At 34.8% G+C, this 20,039-nt stretch overlaps 4 protein-coding genes across 4 annotated transcripts; all 4 read left to right on the top strand.

Moving 5' to 3' along the window:
• Positions 1–1,484: 1,484 nt before the first annotated feature.
• Positions 1,485–3,512, top strand: LOC143917293 (sodium channel protein Nach-like). The gene is made up of 6 exons (XM_077438779.1): positions 1,485–1,705; positions 1,792–1,998; positions 2,082–2,238; positions 2,302–2,447; positions 2,535–2,638; positions 3,403–3,512. The coding sequence occupies exons 1-6, from the start codon at positions 1,485–1,487 to the stop codon at positions 3,510–3,512; spliced, it is 945 nt and encodes a 314-aa protein (XP_077294905.1).
• Positions 3,513–3,801: 289 nt separating this feature from the next.
• LOC143917282 (sodium channel protein Nach-like) lies at positions 3,802–11,454 on the top strand. Its single transcript, XM_077438769.1, has 5 exons — positions 3,802–3,828; positions 4,398–4,728; positions 10,585–10,780; positions 10,854–10,960; positions 11,116–11,454. Exons 1-5 carry the CDS (start codon positions 3,802–3,804, stop codon positions 11,280–11,282), a joined length of 828 nt encoding a protein of 275 aa, XP_077294895.1. The 3' UTR covers positions 11,283–11,454.
• Positions 11,455–11,549: 95 nt separating this feature from the next.
• LOC143917273 (sodium channel protein Nach-like) lies at positions 11,550–15,047 on the top strand. The gene is made up of 7 exons (XM_077438759.1): positions 11,550–11,641; positions 11,718–11,912; positions 11,977–11,979; positions 12,329–12,482; positions 12,956–13,086; positions 14,761–14,848; positions 14,958–15,047. The coding sequence occupies exons 1-7, from the start codon at positions 11,550–11,552 to the stop codon at positions 15,045–15,047; spliced, it is 753 nt and encodes a 250-aa protein (XP_077294885.1).
• Positions 14,896–19,434, top strand: LOC143910810 (sodium channel protein Nach-like). The gene is made up of 3 exons (XM_077429408.1): positions 14,896–15,043; positions 15,129–15,592; positions 17,923–19,434. The coding sequence occupies exons 2-3, from the start codon at positions 15,142–15,144 to the stop codon at positions 18,348–18,350; spliced, it is 879 nt and encodes a 292-aa protein (XP_077285534.1). The 5' UTR covers positions 14,896–15,043; positions 15,129–15,141; the 3' UTR covers positions 18,351–19,434.
• The last annotated feature ends 605 nt before the right edge of the window (positions 19,435–20,039 follow it).

Genomic DNA, 20,039 nt, shown 5'->3' with positions numbered 1-20,039 from the left:
GAGCTTCTGATACACATACATATGTACATATGTAACTACTATAGTAATTTAACAACCCATTGTCCTCGAATTCTGTTGCACAACTTGGACAACGTGCGCCAGAACAGTGTCCAATTAAATCGTACCTACGTACATTAGTACATCCACTTGTCGTAAGTACGTATGACGGTATCTTTTGATTCATCTTCGTTGACTTAATAAAATATAATAAAAAATGGTTCTATGACAACTGAACACATGACTGTTCAACACATAAGATCACACTTCGACATGTGAACTTATAGTCTACTAGCTGTAATACCTGGCTTCGCTCGGTATTTGTAATATAAACCACTTAAACATGACTAATCTAATATTGAACATTTTATTCATTTTATTTGAATAGTTTTATTTTATATAAATTTATTTGAATACTCATTTGCTTTTTTTTTATTAAATTGACTGTCACGAACAAACAAACATATATAGTCTCTTTCGAAATTATATGTATACCAGAATCCGGCGCCTGCACCCCCGCGGCTGAGCCCCCTAGGGCTTCGCCCTCAGCGCCCTCGCTCCCGGGGCGCCTTCAAATCCTTTGAATCGAAAAAAATCAAATCGGCGCCTATTAATCGAAAAAAAAATCTACGAACCAACGAACGAATCATACATACATAAATATATACAAAGTCTCTTTCCAAATTATATATTAGATTAAACATAACCCACAAAAAGTTTGAAATAGTAATACTAATAAAATAGTGCGTTCAGTTGTCTGATCACCAATAAAATACTGTGTTATTACCATTTTTATATGTCGACTTCAATCGGTATTAAAATTGAATTCATATACATGTGTGCATACATACATATGTATGTATATACTACATATATGTATTATTACGTACTATACCCATACTGAGTTTTCAATCTAATTTGGAATGTTCACACGGTCATACATGGGAATAACAAAACTATAAAATTGCGATAAGATAAAATATTTGTGATTGGAAAAACATTAAAATCATTGAATCGGCTATGTAAGCCGCACCCTTAGTATTTTTCATAACTTATGTATACAAAATAAAAAAAATAAATATTGATTGGAATGTTGGCTGAATCGTCATCATCCTAATAAACTTTTTTAAACGATTAACTACCCCTGGAACGTGACAGTATGAATATTAAAGAACATCGTTTGCACTACCCGATAATTTAACATTTTATTTATGAGATGTTTATCCCGAGTATAAATATACTTTATAGTATTAAAACTCATCTACATACACATAAAAGTTGCTTGTGCCGGATATCCGGTACAATTCGTAAAGCTTTCTCATAAATTTTGAATACAATCATAAATATTGATTTTCACTACACTACTGAAATGTTCACAAATATAACGATTCATTTCAATTCCGTCGACACATTGGAATGTTTTCGTATAAATTTAATTTTTAAAATAATTTGATTTATTTTATTTCAAATCTAATAATATACCCAAGATGAACAGACGAAAAAATATTGTTATGGGAGGTGAGAATGGAGGATTGCTCCCAAATAATTTCAAAATTAAAAAGTTTGCCTTAAATTCGTTTGAAAAATTGAAGACATTCGTTGGCGTGTGTTGGGGTAGATTCAAAAAGACCGGTAAGGAATATTTCGAAAATTCTTCGATTAACTGTTATCAATATATCGTCGACGACACCATGGAAAATTGGGAAAGGTATGTCTAAATTAAACTCCTATTAAAAATTCATACAAAAACTAGGTGTTACATATCAAACTAAATATTTTTTTACTTGTATTCAGATGGATGTGGCGCATAGTACATGCTGTAGCAACTGGAGTAGCACTTTGGCTACTGTGGGTAGCCGGAAATGGAGCCATTTTAGCCCCTGTGGCTACAACACGTGCCCCAACTGACGTGTCTCTTTCTACTGTACCTCATCCTGCTGTAGCAATATGCCCCTACAATAAAATAAGTCGTGCCAAAGCAACAAAACTAGCCGAGTCGCTGTAAAAGCTCGCAATCTAACTAAACTACCTACTATGAACAATTCAATGATGTGTGTACATATTCAATCATGTTTCCATTTCAGAATTGCCAACAAGTCCCTGCCGTATGACGTAGAAAAATTAGTTGAGTTGCTGAGTTTCTTGGGTCTCGCTTTAGATTTGGAGATGCCTGAAGATGATGAAATGGAAACGCTTCACGGCATCCTCGAACCTTATAACCTGGAGACACTGATGAGAGATGTACGGCAGTTCGTGCAATTTTTATAAATTGCTTTATTAAAATAAAAATAAATTATATTTTAGCTGGCGCCCAGTTGCGATGAAATATTGATTCGTTGTATATGGCGAGGTGTTACAAGAGAATGTTCGCAAATTTTCACAATGCGCAAAACTATGGAAGGTTTCTGTTGTATTTTTAATTATGGAAGAATAGGCGACGCATTTCTAACGTATTTAAATTATTTAACTTATAATAATAATATATATTTAACACAACAAAATTTATAAAATTAAGGTGAGTAAATCAATAATTTCAGTAATTTGACTGTTGATAAAGGACCAAAATTAATGGCAATGTCTGGACAAGATCGTGGCCTATCTGTATTGTTGAATCCAATGCTTGAAGATTATCTGTATACGAGTGTGCCGAATGCTGGATTTAGTGTACATATATTCATATATTATATTATTATAAGGTGCGCTTGGTCCATTGTACCAACTTACATATCTCGAGACTCGTTTTCTCAACTTTTTGTCTCCTTAAACAGGAGTTTGTATATTGTATATAAAAATTTTTTTTGAATACATGTATATAATATCTTTAATATACGAGACATGTTGTAATCACTAATCATTCATAGATTTTAAACTATTAACAGACCTTTAAAATATTTTAAAAACGTTTCAAAATTAATTCTTACAAAACATTTTTAAAAGCTAATGTTTATCTCGTAAAATAAGTATTTCAGTATGTGAAACTTTTTCGAATATGTGTTTTATATAAGTACTAGTGGTTTTACCCAGCTTCACTCGGTATTTGTAATATAAACCGCTTAAACATGACTAATCTTATAGTAAACCTTTTATTAAATTTATTTGGATAGACTTATTTTATATAAATTTATTTGAATAGATTTATTTTATTTAAATTTATTTGAATATTCATTTGTTTTTTTTAATTAAATTGACTGTCACGAACAAACAAACATACATATATACTAAGTCTCTTTCGAAATTATATGTACACCAGAATCCGGTGCCTGCGCCCTCCGCACCTGAGCCCTCGTCGCAGGGATGTCATTTGGGAGGGGGGGGGGCATAGGGGGGGCAATTGCCACCCATTAGTTTTGGAAAAAAAGTTATATTTTGTTTTGTAAAATGTTATTCCTTGGGTAAAATTCTTAGAAATGTTTCGACCTGTGGAGCGAATTGTTAGAAAGAGACCCGGTCAATTCGGCGACGAGACCGATTCGGCGATAGGTTTTTCTCGACGACGCGATGATTCAGCACCGTGATGAGTGGGCACTGCGTTATTTCGGCCCTGCGACAGCTAACTCGGTGACAGCCAACTCAGCGACAGCCCGCAAATATAATATCACAATGGACCAATGGACCCCCTAAGAAAAAGCTGAAATGACGTCCCTGCCTCGTCGCCTGCTCCTCCGCCGCCTTCACCCCCAGAGCCTTCGGTACCCCCGGGGCCGGGACCGAATTTATTTGAATCGAAAAGAAAATATATCGTCATAGAAACTAACCTGTTTTTAGAATGTATATTAGGAATTATATATTAAATATAAATCTGAAATGAAAAAGTTGGGATACCGAGTCGAGGTAGATTACATATTACCATACATACATTACACATATCTGAAGCTGGACCTTAAGAGTTTATGTCAAAATTTGAAATTAAGTATAGGAAAATACTGGAAAATCATTATATTTTTGGCATTGCAACGCATGCCGGGTTCAGCTAGTGTACAATAAAATTTATGTACAAGTAAAATTCACATATTTCTCGTTAATTTCAAGTTTTCAGTGTCTCGTAATTCATCGACTTATGTAATAAAAATGCTGCATTGTTTGTAATTGGCCAGGAAGGCGTATTGGGGTTTACCTATTAGGCCTTCCTGGTATATACATATGTATATAATAAAAATAAATAAAATAAAACTATCTTCCAGCTTTTTATAGTTTCAGAATCGGACCGAATACTGCTGAAAAAATACATACCTTCACCTCCATTCAATTTTATTTATACATAGATTTAAATAAGCTATCTATTAATTTATCTTCATACATATTTCATTTGATTTATGTTTCAATTGTTCGGCACTTGCATTGTAGTTGAAACATTGTTCTAGATAACCTTCTATGCTGAATAAAACATTTATAATTTTCAGGTGTTGATTTTCAACTCTGGTGACTATCCCGATGTATACAGTGGCGGTTGCTATGAAATACCCACAGCCCCTAGGACAGAAGTATACCTTTCATTGGACGCCGTTTCAATAACTAGCACAAGTGCCGTTGAAAGTTTGGCACCATCGACCCGAGGATGTCTTTTCGAATCGGACAAGAAAAAATTCGTCGATTCTTTCAGCGATTGCATGCTCAGCTGTCGTCTGAGGAATATGCACACCACCTGTGGCTGTCTACCTTTCTTCGCACCGTTTCAATTTATCGACGATGTATGCGATCTCACTGCCATCATGTGTTTGAAAAGATGGGAGGGTTAGTGTCCATATTGTTTTAAGAAATTTTCTGTTCGATCTTTAATAAGTATATACATACATACATAGGCGAATCAAATGGGGGTGCTATGGGTACTATGCCCCCCCCCCCCCTCCTTGAACGATTTTAATTTCAAATGTATAAATACTTAATTTTACATTTAAATTCATTATTCACAATATATTTTGATTTCTGTATTAGGTCTTTCTATTTTAATTTTACATAATTGCATGATTTTTTTATTGTGGCGTTTTCAGGTACGTGATAATTCAAAGGTCACGTACATAACTAAGCTTGAAAGGATATGCTAGTGCATATATACATACATATCTACAGAGCCTTACATTACATTTCTGGATATATATATTGCTGTCGGTTCCCTCATCACTGAGGATCGTGACTATGATGTGCGGTCAACCAGCTGCCTCCATTCAGTTCTAAATTCGGCCAGGCGAAGACTTGCTACCGTGGAAGCGCCCGTCGCTGCAGATACTTGGTCAGTCCAGCGTGCGGGGGATCTGCCTCTGGCTCTTCTGCCTTCGACGCTACCAACCACAACCAACCGCTCCAGGCTCTCCTCACCTCTTCGTGCAATGTGGCCGAAGAACTGCAATATACGTTTCAGGCATATTGTTGACAATCTATCCTTGATTTTCAATTCTTCAAGAATAGACACATTCGTGCGTTTGTCGGTCCAAGGCACGCGCAGTAGCCGTCTCCAGGACCACATCTCGAAGGCATCGATTCTCCGTCTATCCGCCGCCTTCATGGTCCACGTCTCGACACCATAAAGGCAGACAGAAAAAACGAGACTCTTCACGAGACGGATTTTGACAGCAGTTGTAATGGCTCTATTCTTCCAAATCTTCGTTAGTTGTGACATTGCCGATTTTGCTAATGTAATCCGGCGCCATATTTCCAATTCGCTGCCGCCGTTGTTACATATGAGTGACCCCAGATAGACAAAATTATCAACCACATCTATACCGTTTAAAGCTGAGTTGTTGTTTTGCAGCTGTTGGTGACGGTCAATTATCATAATTTTTGTTTTGGGGCGGTTTATCTGGAGGCCAAGCACATTACTCTCTGTCTCAACACGACGGATCAGTTCGGCCATTTCTTCATGATTATTAGCTATGAGCGTTGTGTCATCCGCATACCGAAGATTGGATAGTTTTTTACCACCAATGGACACTCCACCCTTCCAACCATCCAGTGCTCTACGCATTATATACTCTCCATATATATTAAATAGGTCTGGAGATAATATACACCCTTGCCTTACTCCACGTTGTACTCGAAAATTTGTCGAGTTTAGCGAATTGATTCGAACTACTGCATTGTTATCATTATACAAGTTATGTATTATCTTTACAAGATGCATGGGGACTCCCATGTCCAGTAGAACTTTCCACAGATAGTCCCAGTTCACAAAGTCAAAAGCTTTTTTATAGTCTATAAAACAAAGAACGGCTGGAGTTTGAAACTCCCGACATTTTTCAATGAGTTGACGTATATTCAGTATTTGTTCCCTCGTCCCTTTGCCTTTTACAAACCCTGCTTGTTCGTTCGGTATTTGCCATCCAAGGTAACTGCTCAAACGATCTTTAATTATATACAGCAATACTTTACTAGAGTGCGATATTAAGGCTAAGGTCCTGTAATTCTCGCATTTTTTTGTAGATCCTTTCTTGTGTAAGGGAATGAATATTGAATTGACCCAATCTTTCGGCCATACTCCGTTTACCCAGATCTTGTTGCACATATTACATAGCGCCTTTATCGCAGTTTCACCAAGCTCTTTCAGAAGTTCAGCTTGTATACCATCGCTGCCAGGAGACTTTTTACATTTCAGTTTCTTTATGGCATTTACAACTTCAGATGTCAATATGTCAGGCTCCCTGACATCATCAATTAGGGAAACAATTGAGGTCGACGAACTACCACTGTACAATTCCGAACAGTATTCTTTCCATCGGTTGAGTATCACATCAATATCTGTAAGCGTGTTTCCAAATTGATCATCTATTGTCCAAGTTTTGGGTGAAAATTTTTGAGTGACGATTTTTACTTTGTGAAAAATATCCCTTGCCTGATTCTTTAATGCGTGTTTTTCTATCTCCTCACATATGTCATTTATATATTTAGCTTTATCCCGCCTACAACTCCTTTGAATATCTTTATGTAATATTGCATACCTTTCAAGATATTCTGTCGATGTTATGCCAGTTTGTTTAAGTCTTTTACGTTCTTTTATCTTAACCCAAGTTGAATCAGAGATAAAAGACTTACGATGTTCATTTTGCGGTGTTTGATGTTTTCTGGCATACCGAATTATGAGATCTTTAAAAATTTTCCAAGACTCTTCTACATCTACATTAGGATTTATTTGGAATTCTGCATCTTTTTCTCTGATTACATTGCCAAAATTAATTACATCATCATTGGTGAGTTTAATTGCTTTATTTTGATGTCTTTTAATCATTTTCAATTTCAGTCGAAATTTAGCAACAAGTAAGTTATGGTCCGATCCGCAATCTGCACCTGGATATGTTTTGACGTTATGTATCGATGATTTCCATCTAGAATTTATTAATACATAATCGATTTGGTTGCGGTGACGATCCCCAGGAGATATCCAAGTGTACAATCGCCTAGGATGATGTTGAAACCAAGTATTCATAATGGACATTTTATTTTCAATGCAGAAACTTATAAGTTTCTCTCCTCTCTCATTTTGAATACCCAATCCATATTTACCTACTATGTTATCAATGTTGCTATTATTACCGACTTTGGCATTAAAATCACCAAGAATGATGGTCATTTCTTTGTTTGAGATATTTGACAATGTATCGAGTAGTGAAGCATAGAACGCATTTATTTTAATATCTTCGGCATCTGCAGTAGGAGCATATATTTGAAGGATGTTTAGTTTATACGGATGCGTGTTGAGTTTTAAGTGTATAAGTCTGTCACTTATGGGGTTGTAGCCAATTAGTGCACTGGTTAATTTAGATGCTAAGATCACCGCGACACCGCTATGTGACGAATCTTGGTTACCAGAAAAATATATCGTATTTCCATTTGAAGTTTTATAATGGCCGTTGTTCTTCCAGTGCGTTTCCGAGATTCCGAGTATATCTAGCCCATGACTGTACATCTCTTTCTCAACAACCAGTGTTTTCCCAGGATTCAGGAGTCCTCTAACGTTCCAAGTACCTATTTTGGATTTGTTCCGTAAAGTTTCTCCAGTCGCATATTTTCCACATGATGCCTGGTGAGTCACATGCATGTGGCCAGTAGCCAATTTCACACCGTGAGACCTGGAACCTCGAAGGCGCCGGGTGTCAGCCGGAGAGTCAGACTTCTTCACACTTTTATTTTTGTACATCATAGTTATCTTGGGAGAATACTGCAGTGGATTCCCACTTCCTTCTACAGCGCAGTAAATGTTTTGACATCTTATACTGGCAGAGCTGCTGCCCACTACCAGGGATTTATTATAGAGTTTCCTTCTCTGTCAAAGATGATACGGTACCTTTGAAAACCGGGTTGTGCTTTTGTTAAGCGGCGGCACTTACTCGCCGCTGACCTGAGACCGTCATAGTGTTGTGTGACATTTTATAGAGTGAAACTTACCACGGATTCACTCATCACCACTCTTATCTCAGCGCTCCTTGTCCAGGACCACCATGTCGCCATGGCAGTTGACTGCAAGAGTCGTTCCCCTATTTGCAACTTGGGGACCTGAGCGGTTGCATGGAGCTCTGCTCTGAGCTTATTAATTACTCCGTGCGGACGGACGTGTGTTTCCATTTATGATATATTTACATATATAGACAGTTTATTCACAATCATAATATTTATGAAATTAGTACCAAACAATAACGTTAACGTTGAGTACAAGTATCCAATATCAAATATTAAATTATCAAAACTAAATATTAAATAATTCAACACTCAATATTAAATAATCAATTATGAAATAATTCAACACTCAACATTAAATAATCAATTATGAAATAATTCAACATTAAATATCAAACCATTCACTCAATATTAAATATGAAATAATTCAACGTTAAATATTATCAATACTATCATTAATAAATCAATCGACGTTAATAGTAAATTATTATCAAAAGAAATGTGATCGAAATTATGTGGGTAGTTATGTAAATATGAAAATATTATAAATTTAAATTCCATTTAAAAAATATGAAATCAAGCATAGGTAATGATTCTGAATATGTACTAACTTGCGAGGCGCCAGAAGAGCTACATACTCATCCCAGCACCTCCTCTTTAGCTCCAATTTAACACAAAATTCTACATACTTATCGGGAACAACACACAAACACACGTCCGCACCGAGCTCGCTCAACCCGCGACATTTCTGGATATGCTAGTGCATATATATGTACATACATACATACATAGCCAGCAGCATAGCTCGGTCGTTAAGCTTCTGCTTAACACCGAGAAGCGCCGGGTTCGATCCCATGAGCCGACCTCGACTGGTAAAGAATTTTTCGGAGTTCAGCTGTAGTGCTGCTGGTCAGACTTGGATATTGTGACTGCAGGTCGATCGTTTCCTATCAGAGTTTGCCAATTTTCTCTGATTTAATTTTTGAAACGGTTCCCGTTTAAAAATTGGCTATAAATCCTTCCTACCTACTATGTCACCACTATTTGAAGTATGATTAATGTACAATAAAATTTATGTACAATTCATAGATGTCTCGTTAATTTGCGAGTTTTTCAGTGTCTCGTAATTCAACGACTTGTAATAAAAATGCTGCATTCTAATTGTAATTGTAATTTGTAATTGGCCAGGAAGGCGCATTAAGGCTTACCTGTAAGGCCTTCCTGGTATATATGTAAAAATATATATATATATATATATATATATATATATATATATATATATATATATATATATATATATGTATGTATGTTCATGTGTATGTTGACGGACGGCTTTTTTTTACAAAGCTTTTTTTATCTTTGGGTGATATTTTTGATAATATAGACTACTCCCCGTGGTATATATTTTGGATGCACGTTATCTGATTTTTTAAATATTATATAACCTATTTAGAAACAAATTCTAATTTTGCCTCGTAGCTTTGTTTTTAAGTATGATTTTATTCACAGATCTCCTTTGTTGTTTTATTCTAATCCTACCTCATTATTTTTTTATAGTTGGTCTCGGCTACTTTTTTGAAGAGATCGGTTCTGCTTTTAAACATTATCAGTTGCTCGTGAGAAACTTCAACTTTTTGAATGATTGGTATCTAATATCAATCCTTGATCAGATTTTTATGATTTTTTTTACCAAAAATTGCTTACATAACTAATACATTCTGTTATTTTATTCAATTTTATCTTTGCTCTATTATAATTAAACCATACATGTATACATAGGTGCCGGGAGAAAATTCCCCGGGGAAAATTTAATTTAGCGACAAAAAAAGAGTGATTAAAAATAAAAAAAAATGAAGTACTTGACTGTTTATGACGAATTCGTCACCGCTGGGCAGACGGGAATGTGCAGGCTTCATATACTTCGCTTACCATTTCGGACCAGGCCCTTAAAAGTAGTCGGACCCCAGGAAATTTTACCTTCTCCCCCCCCCCCCCCTCTCTTCAGCATACAGCCGTACATGTATGTATAATATAGTGAAAACTTGATGACTTAAAGAAAATTTTTGTTCTTTCTAGTGATAGCTCACTGGAAAATTGCTGGCTTTTCAGTAGTGCAGTACTTTTATGATATATATAATATGTACTCGTACGCAATATAATTTAATTTTAATATTATTATTGAATTGATATTCGAATATGTTTTAGACAATTGGGCTCAGGCTTGGTCCGGCGAAGATTTACTGCTGGAAAATGGAGAAGTTGCCGGCAAAGGATTACAGCCGCCATGCTTTTTTTGTCTTCCATCATGCGAAGAAGCTATGTATCGTCCACATCAATATACGATTCCACTGCAACCAGCCTCGGTCAATAGCCAGCCGGATATGGATAAAGCAAAAATTAAGTATGCCATTTTTTTCTTACACCTTATTTTAAATAGTTAGGTATTAAAAAAAAACACCCATTGATGATTTCAGAAAAGGTATAGTTTTTGTAGATCACCTCGTTTTGCACGTATTCTTCTCAAGAGATAGCGTCGTTCACCTGGTGCACGGTCTCTTGTTTAATTGGTACGATTTACTCAGTAAGTATCAATGTTTATAATACAATATTAATATAACAAATTATGAAATTTAAGCATTTGCATAATATTGCGCAGCTCTCGACTGACCGGTCTAGCGGCATTGTGCTAAATACTAATCATACAAAGTGGTAGATGACATTTAAATTGCATTCCAGGTAGCCTTGGAGGATTATGTGGTTTGGTATTGGGTGGTAGCATTATCAGTGTTGTGGAAATTTTCTACTATTTCTTTGGAGGACCTGCTACGAAGTTTCGTCGTCCTAGACAGACAGAAATGAGACAGTTGTATTGGGAAGAGCTGCGAAACTACAAACGCAAATAAAACCTTTGTGCTTCTGTTCGAGCAATATGGGTGAAGATTCATTTAATATGCACACAAATATTGTAGTTATAGATAATCAACTTAGATTTGTATCATTCACTTGATTTTTGTATTGTACTGTATTATACAAAATAAATGATACTTGAATACAAAGGGTAGTATTATCACAAGCATCTAGTTGTTGTCATTCCCTTTATAACATCCTAAATTATACTTTACGATTCAGTTTGTATCCATCTATGGAATGGAAAAGAATTACAATCCATCATGTTAGGAATCATTTTTAGAGAATTTTTAGAAAATACATCGATTCATGGAATCAGATTTTGTATTGATAGAAAAATACATTGGTCAGAAAGGTAATTATGATGAAAATGAAAAAAAATTTAAATCAAAAGTTAAACTTTAATTTTAAATCTGTCTAAATGTCTTTAGACTTTTCTGGTTTATTTGCTTGTTGATATCATGGTATGGTTCAATTCTATTGATGTACGCTTCCTGGGACGCTTTCAAGAACAATCCCATATCGTTTGTCGTGGAAACCACTTACAAAGAATGGAACACAGAATTCCCATCTTTAACCATCTGTGAAGTTGAAAACAACGACAGAATTGAAGAAGCATCCGATAAGTAAGCATTTTCACAACAATAAAATTGTAATATTCTGTATTTATTTATTTCTCCTTATGTACAGCAAGTTTTTTGGTCAACTATGTCTAAATTTATAACTGTACCCCATAAATGTATTAAAGAAATAAGAATACATTCAACTCGATGTTTTACTTTTAAATCAATGGTACTTTACTGAATGACTGATTGCTTTAAAATACATATGTATGTACATATATGTGTAGGTATATGTAAGTAATAAAGTATAAATATGTATATAAAATCTTAAATATTAAAAAATCGAAAAGTGACAATATGAAAAAAGTTGGTAATATTTAAAAAAAAAAACGAGGTTGCAAAATTTATTGAATTATATATTTTTATCGTATGTATACTCAGTATTTTTACTATCATTACGTAAAGTGTTATTTGTATAGGTTATGGACCTCGGAGCACGATTTTAATCTGGAAGAAGTGCTGAAAGAAATTGCCTTCTATAAAGGAGTGAGCTACTATTTATATCAGTTTTGCGCCACTCAAGACGCAGACCCGAACTGTCCTAAGGGAAACTTCACTTATTACGCAAATATGGTAATATTGAATTATTTTTAATAGAAATAAGACAAATTTAAAGTGAGATAATAAATAACTAGTTGGGGCAGCTTTCATCAATTTACCTCTGAAAAGTGTCTGTTTGTCTATCTGTCTGTATGTCTGTCTGTATGTCTCATAAAGGCTCGTAAACCACTCAACCGATTACGATGGAACTTTCAGGATTTGTTGTATGTCCGGGAAGCTTACTGTGAAATAAAAACGGGAAAAAACCACTTAATATTCGCAATTACGATTTTACCGACACGAAATTATGAAGGGCCATTGTATAGTCAAGAAAATGTTTTTGTTGGTAACCACTTTTCGAATTGGTTTATGACGACACGGCGTTGAGCTCCAACCATGACTTGAAACGGGAACGGGAACGGGAATTGCATGCCTTATTCTGGCATTGTAACGCATGCCAGGTTCAGCTAGTTTAATATAATATTACTTGCACATTGTTATTTCAGGTTCGCAGTAAATGCGACGAAATGCTTTCCAACTGCACGTGGGTGGATGACTTTTTCGATTGTTGTGAATATTTCTTGCCTCTAGACACGGAACTCGGACCCTGTTATGCGATTAATTCCATTCAAAGAAGGTAAAATTTACACTGCAGAATTCATAGTTGCAAATCTAGTGGCCGCACCTACTATAGCTACATAAATTGGAATTACATACATACATATACATACATATAGAAACTAATAAATACCATTATGAATAAATACATAGCCATTCTTCACAAAATATCCGAGTGCATGTATGTATGTAAGTATATATGTATGTAAAATACTGTCCCGATTCGTGTAAAACGATATAAAATTCAACTATTTTTTAAAATTGATGCAATGTATACATTATTTATTAGTATCCTGAAGAATAATCATAAATACAACAAAAATAATTATCATATTCGAATTCAGTGGGTCAAACTTAATACTGATTATTCTCCACTCTGGTAGTTTTTTTTTTTTGTTGCTCAGTGTTATTAGCCGGTTGCTAAAATTTAATTTTTATAAAATAACTAGCATTGTGCCCGTTGATGTTTTAACGGGTGGTTTTGGAAAGAAATCGATACATGAACCACAACTGAGGCTCTTATCTCTAACAGTTTCAGCATACACAGAATTTGCGGTCAATTCACATCGCCCCCCCCCTCCCCTCATTCCGTTCCCGTACTCTCTCCCGACCGTCCACGTACAAATGAGCATGTGGTCACAGCATGATCTTCGTCAGTGTTCGGCTTCGTCAGTGGTCACGGCCCGATCTTCTTAAATAATGTACTGATAATTATAACATATTTTTTTAAATTTCCATACTTGTCTATGTCATAAAAAATATATATTATATATACATATGTACATACATACCTGTGGCGTGCCGTGAAAATCTAACTATTTTGTCGCACATGCATTACTTGCGTATTCGCGAGCAGGATACAAGGGGACTAGGTGACTCCAAACAAGTGGATTTAGGTCCGGGCCGCACCGTACAACTTTGTCGGCCGACTTGTTGCGCGACACGAAAAAATGTATGGAAATGTGTGCGACAAACAAGTTGACGAGTGTGGCATGTCCCATCTACCTGCATGCATTGGTCTGGTCGCCCTCAACCAAGTTGTTCGCGAGTTGAGCGGTGCGGGGCCCGGCCCTAAAGGCATCATGTTGTAAATTTGCGGTATGGCTATCGCCACACTTAATTGGTTTCCGCCACAATCACCAAACATGGCGATAGCCATACCGCAATCTTACAACACTATTGAAAGGCTAAATAGGACAGCATGTACGTTTTCTTAAGGGCGAAAACACACTGAGTGGTACGTGGTTCATATTTTTTTAGATACTTTGAAACATGCGAAAAAATGCAGCACTTCTAGGCTATATACATGGTACACAGTTCCAAAAATCACCTCTTGGAGTGTTTTTGGTGATATTTTATCCCCATATTTGAAGTAATGTAGGAGAAACTTGTCGGTTGCATATGGATATGCATATACGTGCGACCACCCAAACATATGCATTCTGCACGTGCAAGTACACCCGAATTCAGTCATAGCGGGAAGCCAAGGACACGTGACGTCCCATACCACTCAGTTTGTTTTCGTTCTGAGTGTCTTCCTATAGCGGATGGATTATTTAGCAGCTTTGATTTGTGATGAATTATTAAAGGAAAATTGTGACATTCTAAAATAAAAACCACACCCTGACCGGAAAAAGAATATATAATATATTTTTTGTTTATTTAATGAGGTTGTATAATTTCTGAATTTCAGGAATCCAAACGGTAAATCTTTAACGATGAACAATAACAAATTAACTGGTCCCGGTATCATATCTTTTAATGTCCACGTTCCGGCAAACGTAAGTCATTGATTGATACATTCAAATAAAAACACGTAGTACCTACATATGTATGTACATATATACGAAGTACGACTGTAATTATTTAATAACGAACTCTCATATGTAGGTTTACATAATTGGCGAAGAAGAAGTACCAGCTCTAACATCTCTCACTTCCGACATACTGGCCGTTGCCGGAAACATTCACTACAAGTAAGTCACGCACTTGCGTTTTTAATTAAAAATGGTGAATCGAAGTAAAATTTCTAATTGGTATCTACTTTTTTATTTATTATAGGCGTCACATTGCAATGAAGAGCATCGAGAACGATTTGGCAGCTCGTGAAGTGTCAATAGATCGTAGAAGATGCCAATATCCTGATGAAAATCCACCATCTGTATACACACATCATTCTTACAGCGCATGTACGGTGCAATGTCGGAAAAATGCCCAACTTGCAATATGCAATTGCACGAATTTCTTTATGCCTAATACTTCTCAAAGTCAACATTGCGATCTGCAAGGACTCATGTGTCTCCATGACCATTATGGAGAACTTTCCGTGCTGAGGGCAGCTTGGGGAAGTCGCTCGGGGCTTTATTGCGATTGTCAACCCTCATGTACCGAAATCGATATCACCATAATAGCCGATGATAGAATGGCGACTAGTTATTCGCATTCGAGAGTCGAAATATCTTTAGACTTCTTGCCTACTGAACGCTTTAAGAGGAACGTAGTCAGAGGACCACTAGATTTAGTAGGTGAGTGATAATAGCATTTCAACCAATTGGTTTTCATAATATTTTACATATCGCATTTGGAAAAGAATAGCGGTGATTTAATCAAAAATATCCACTACTACTAAAAGAAGGGAAGGTTCGAGATCTACAAGTATTTGGAATATTTTTTTGTAAAATTCATACACCCATACATATTTTATTTTTTTTTAATTACAATTTTGGCCATCAAAGTAAAAATAAAGATACAAGAAGAAATATGATTGCAAAAACAAAGTAAGGAAAGGAATAAAGATAAATACGAAACAAATAAATCAATGTTTAAAAAAAATGCAATATTAGAACACATTTAAGGTAAATCGCTGGTAGGCCAAATCTGTACAGTCGCGTCCCTTCGTAAACCTCACCCTTCTGGAGTATTTTCAGTGATGTTTTAGGGCGAAATCACACAGCGCGGTATGTGGGACGTTTTTTTTAGATAGTTTTAAACATATATAAAAAAAATGTGGCATACCTGGCACGTATACCACGACCGTACGGCCGGCATGGTTTTAAGAAATGTAGGAGAACTTGTCGATGTACCACATATCGCATTCCATGTTGTGTGATTTCGCCCTTAACCTTGTATTGACATACATAGGTTTGACAATCTAATATATAATTTCGAAAGAGACTTTGTATGTAAGTTTTAGTTCGTAGAATCCGTGACGTCATCGAACAAATCAAAGATATCGATATCGAATTCAATGCCGTTTTCGATTCCGATGTCGCTTTAGATTGCGGTTCCGGTTTCAGTTCCGGATCCCGATTATTTTTCCAGTTCCGGCTCCGGATTCCTGTTCAAGTTCCAGATCGGGATTCCTGTTTCAGTTTCGGATCCCTATTGATGTTTCAGTTCCGGATCCGAATTGATGTTTCATTTCCAATTCCGATTCCCGGTTCCTAATTTCAGTTCCGATTCTCTTATATATAAAAAAAAAACATTCGTGTCTGATTGGCTGTCCTTGAATTTTTTTTTTCGATTCAAATAAATTTAATAAAAAAAAAAAAGGAGTGTTACCTAGATAAATAGGCTTAAATTAGGTTTATATTACAAATACCAAGCGAAGCCAGGTAAGACCACTAGTAATAGATAACGGTGATTCCTATTTTTAAAGAAATGTAGAACTTGTCAAAATAATAAATATCGTACGAATTAATAGTGACAAGAAGATATGCCTCTCACAGCTAGAGTCCACCTACGCGTCCCGTACCGCACTTTTTTGTGTGTTCTTACCATTACGATCTTAAATTAAACAATTCCTCATCCAGACCAGCATATTTTAGAATTAACAAACCCGAGCTAACAAAAATCTGGTTGAAGAGCTCGATGTCCCTTGCGACAGGCGACGAAGCCATCAAATTGGTACGTACCACAGGAGAGGAGAACAAACTGCGGCATTTAATGTACTTGAATTAGCTGGGAACACTGAAGCTCAATTCTGCAAGAATTTGAGGATTGTTCACCAAAGCAACCAGTAAAAATGTGCAAATGTGTAACATAAATATATAAAAATGTGTACCTAATAATCATGTTTGACGAATATTAATGTTTTTTATAAGTTAATGCCATTTGAAGCACAGCATTCGACTGCTTCGGTAACTGTTAGTAATGCTAGTCGAATATTACGTAAATTTAAAATCGAATTTTGCGACTGGTGTCATAATATAATATTACTCTTAATTAATAAAATCTTGCATCTAAGTTGTTTTTCTTCAAAACGTTACCTGATTTAGCAATATGAGAATAATTTATGATTTATTAATATTTGACTGTCATGAAATGAAAATTACAACTATTAGCATCGTTGTCTCATAATATCATCCAAATGACCGAATATAAATAAAATCTGGGAACAACGTTGCATTGATATCATAAATGTGTAAATACATATATGTATATTAAACTGGTTAAACTGGTACAATTTATTATGGTCATGATCAAATGGGTCAATTTTAAACTTCAATAAAATGTTTCATATACCTACAGTTAATTGTACTATGAATGTCACAAAAGAAACCTTGAAAGTTTCTAAGAGTGAATTACATAACGTACATATCTAACTACTCATAGGAATTATGTTTTACATGGAAAACGTTACAAAATTATACATGCGTCCATTCACCCTACCCATTTTTATTGAATATTACGTAATATCTAACCCATTTTGAATTATATAGTATATAGTCACGCCATCTCGAAGCAAATTGTGGAATGTAGGTTGGCCAAACATTATCATTACCATTTATCATTATGTTCTGATTACTCTATTGTGAACATATACACCCTTCTAATAATCGATTGAATGTTTCAGTATCGATGGGCGGCACGGCTGGACTTTTCCTTGGTGCTAGCATTTTGAGTTTGGTTGAGTTACCTTATTTTCTTTTGGTTCGCGGATGTAGGAACGCACTCAAAGGCGATGAAACAGTTGTGATTAAAGTTAAAAATCGACAAAGTTGGAGAGAAAAACTATCGAACAGTTTGAGAATTTCAAATATAACAAATAAGCTCAAATTAAAGAAGGGAAAATTCGGCATACAAAAATCTAACAAGAGAAAACAAATCATACAACCATATATTGACAGACGTTCAGTTCTGATATCTGACTCTTTAAAACATAATAACACTCAATATAATTATAATAACAGACGTTCAGTTCTGATAGCTGACTCTTTACATCATAATAACACTAGATACAATTATAATAACAGACACTTCAACCAAACTTTTTATCAATAAGTTGTTTTATTATCATCAAAATATATTATATCTATCACTTACTCATACGTATTAACTATGACAAAGTAAATTAGAGTTTGCATGCACGACTGTAACATACAATGTAATTATTAATAAATCAATTGAGTAATAAAAGATTAATTATTCTTTCTACATAGAGGTTCACAATATTAAGATTTAATTATGGTTATCATATTTTTCTAGATTAATGTAGGGCAGTTTTATGAGAATAAGGATAAATACAGGATGCTTTTTTATTACAACAATAAAATCCATACATATATAATGATTAAAGAAACTGAACAATGAAATTTAAATAATGCTACGATCGGATCACCGAAAACCGCAGCAGAAATTTTAGCATTTTTTTTCAATAATCAATAGCTTTGTCGAAGTGTGTAAAAAACTCATTATTTAGCTCTGTTGAAGTAAACATTAAAATTTGATAGATAAATTGGTTCTGTGATAAGTTTGGTGAATCGCGACGGATTATAAAATTAAACGGTTTTTTTTTTTCATTGAAATTTTTAATATAATACAAGCTTGGTAATATTTTTCATATGAATTTTTGAATTACATTTTCAACTTCTGCCCTTTCAAGAATGTATGTTCCATCACTTTTATTAAAATTTCGGGTTTTAGCACTCGATGTGTTAAATAAAAACAAGTTAAATTAGGCAATACTAACGATGTGATAATATTGTAAAAAAAAATATAAGATATTAGACAATCTCTAATATTTTTATTCACAATAACACCATATATTCAGAAACCCCCACAAAAAAGAAGTTGGAGATCTAATCAGGTAAATGCAATCAGACATCAAAAAACATTTATATTCTCCCAAAATACTTATACTTTGAAGGTTATGTAAATAATTAGTGCATTATCTTGACCAAAGATGTGGAAAGGATGCGTTTAAATGCGAAATTAGATTAGGAGTCACTCAATATTTAATGACTCCGATTCTGGTTAAAACGCCTGGTATCTGACTTCAGCTCTACAGCTCTGCTTAATTATAAAAAGAGCAATTGTTGTAGATAGTAAATTCGGCAATTGACAATTTGCAAACACCTATCAAACTAGTGACAGTTGGCCTCAACACTCAACAATGTAATTTAAGCATTACAAATTAATGATAATAATATATCAATAATGGCAAATAAAATCACCTACATACGCTTTATTATTCAAGGTTATGATTATTTTAGCTAAAGAAATAAGTTTTATCACGTGATAATGGTAAAACTTATGATCTCAAAGTCGTTGTATGACACAATGTTTCTGTACTTTTTTTAACTATATGATTCAGGTGGTAAATAATTATACATACCATTTGAAATATTTTTTACCTTTTACAATAAATTATTTTGAACTATTGCGAATTTTAAAACGTTGTTCTTAAGCAGACTTTAATTTATCTCACTCCTCTACGCTACATCGAAGTATTGGTCTATATTACCCACCCCTATCACGTTTTCTTTTTTCTTTCATATCACCGCCACAACGATGAAAAGATATTGATCATATTATAGCATCGAAAATATTATGTTTTTATAAAAAAAAAGGTTGTAAACTAATAAAAACCCTGTAAAAATAGGTACATTCTCTTCTGTGTTGATTATATTTTGATATTGTTTAGCATTTTATAAACACTATAGGGATGGGGCGAGTGAGACGACGGTGTTA

This window comes from Arctopsyche grandis, chromosome 1 (genome assembly GCF_051622035.1).
Source record: "Arctopsyche grandis isolate Sample6627 chromosome 1, ASM5162203v2, whole genome shotgun sequence".
In the NCBI taxonomy this organism is placed as follows: Eukaryota; Metazoa; Arthropoda; class Insecta; order Trichoptera; family Hydropsychidae; genus Arctopsyche; species Arctopsyche grandis.
The sequence above is the reverse complement of the archived record's forward strand: the minus strand, read 5'-3'. Positions and strand labels throughout refer to the sequence as shown.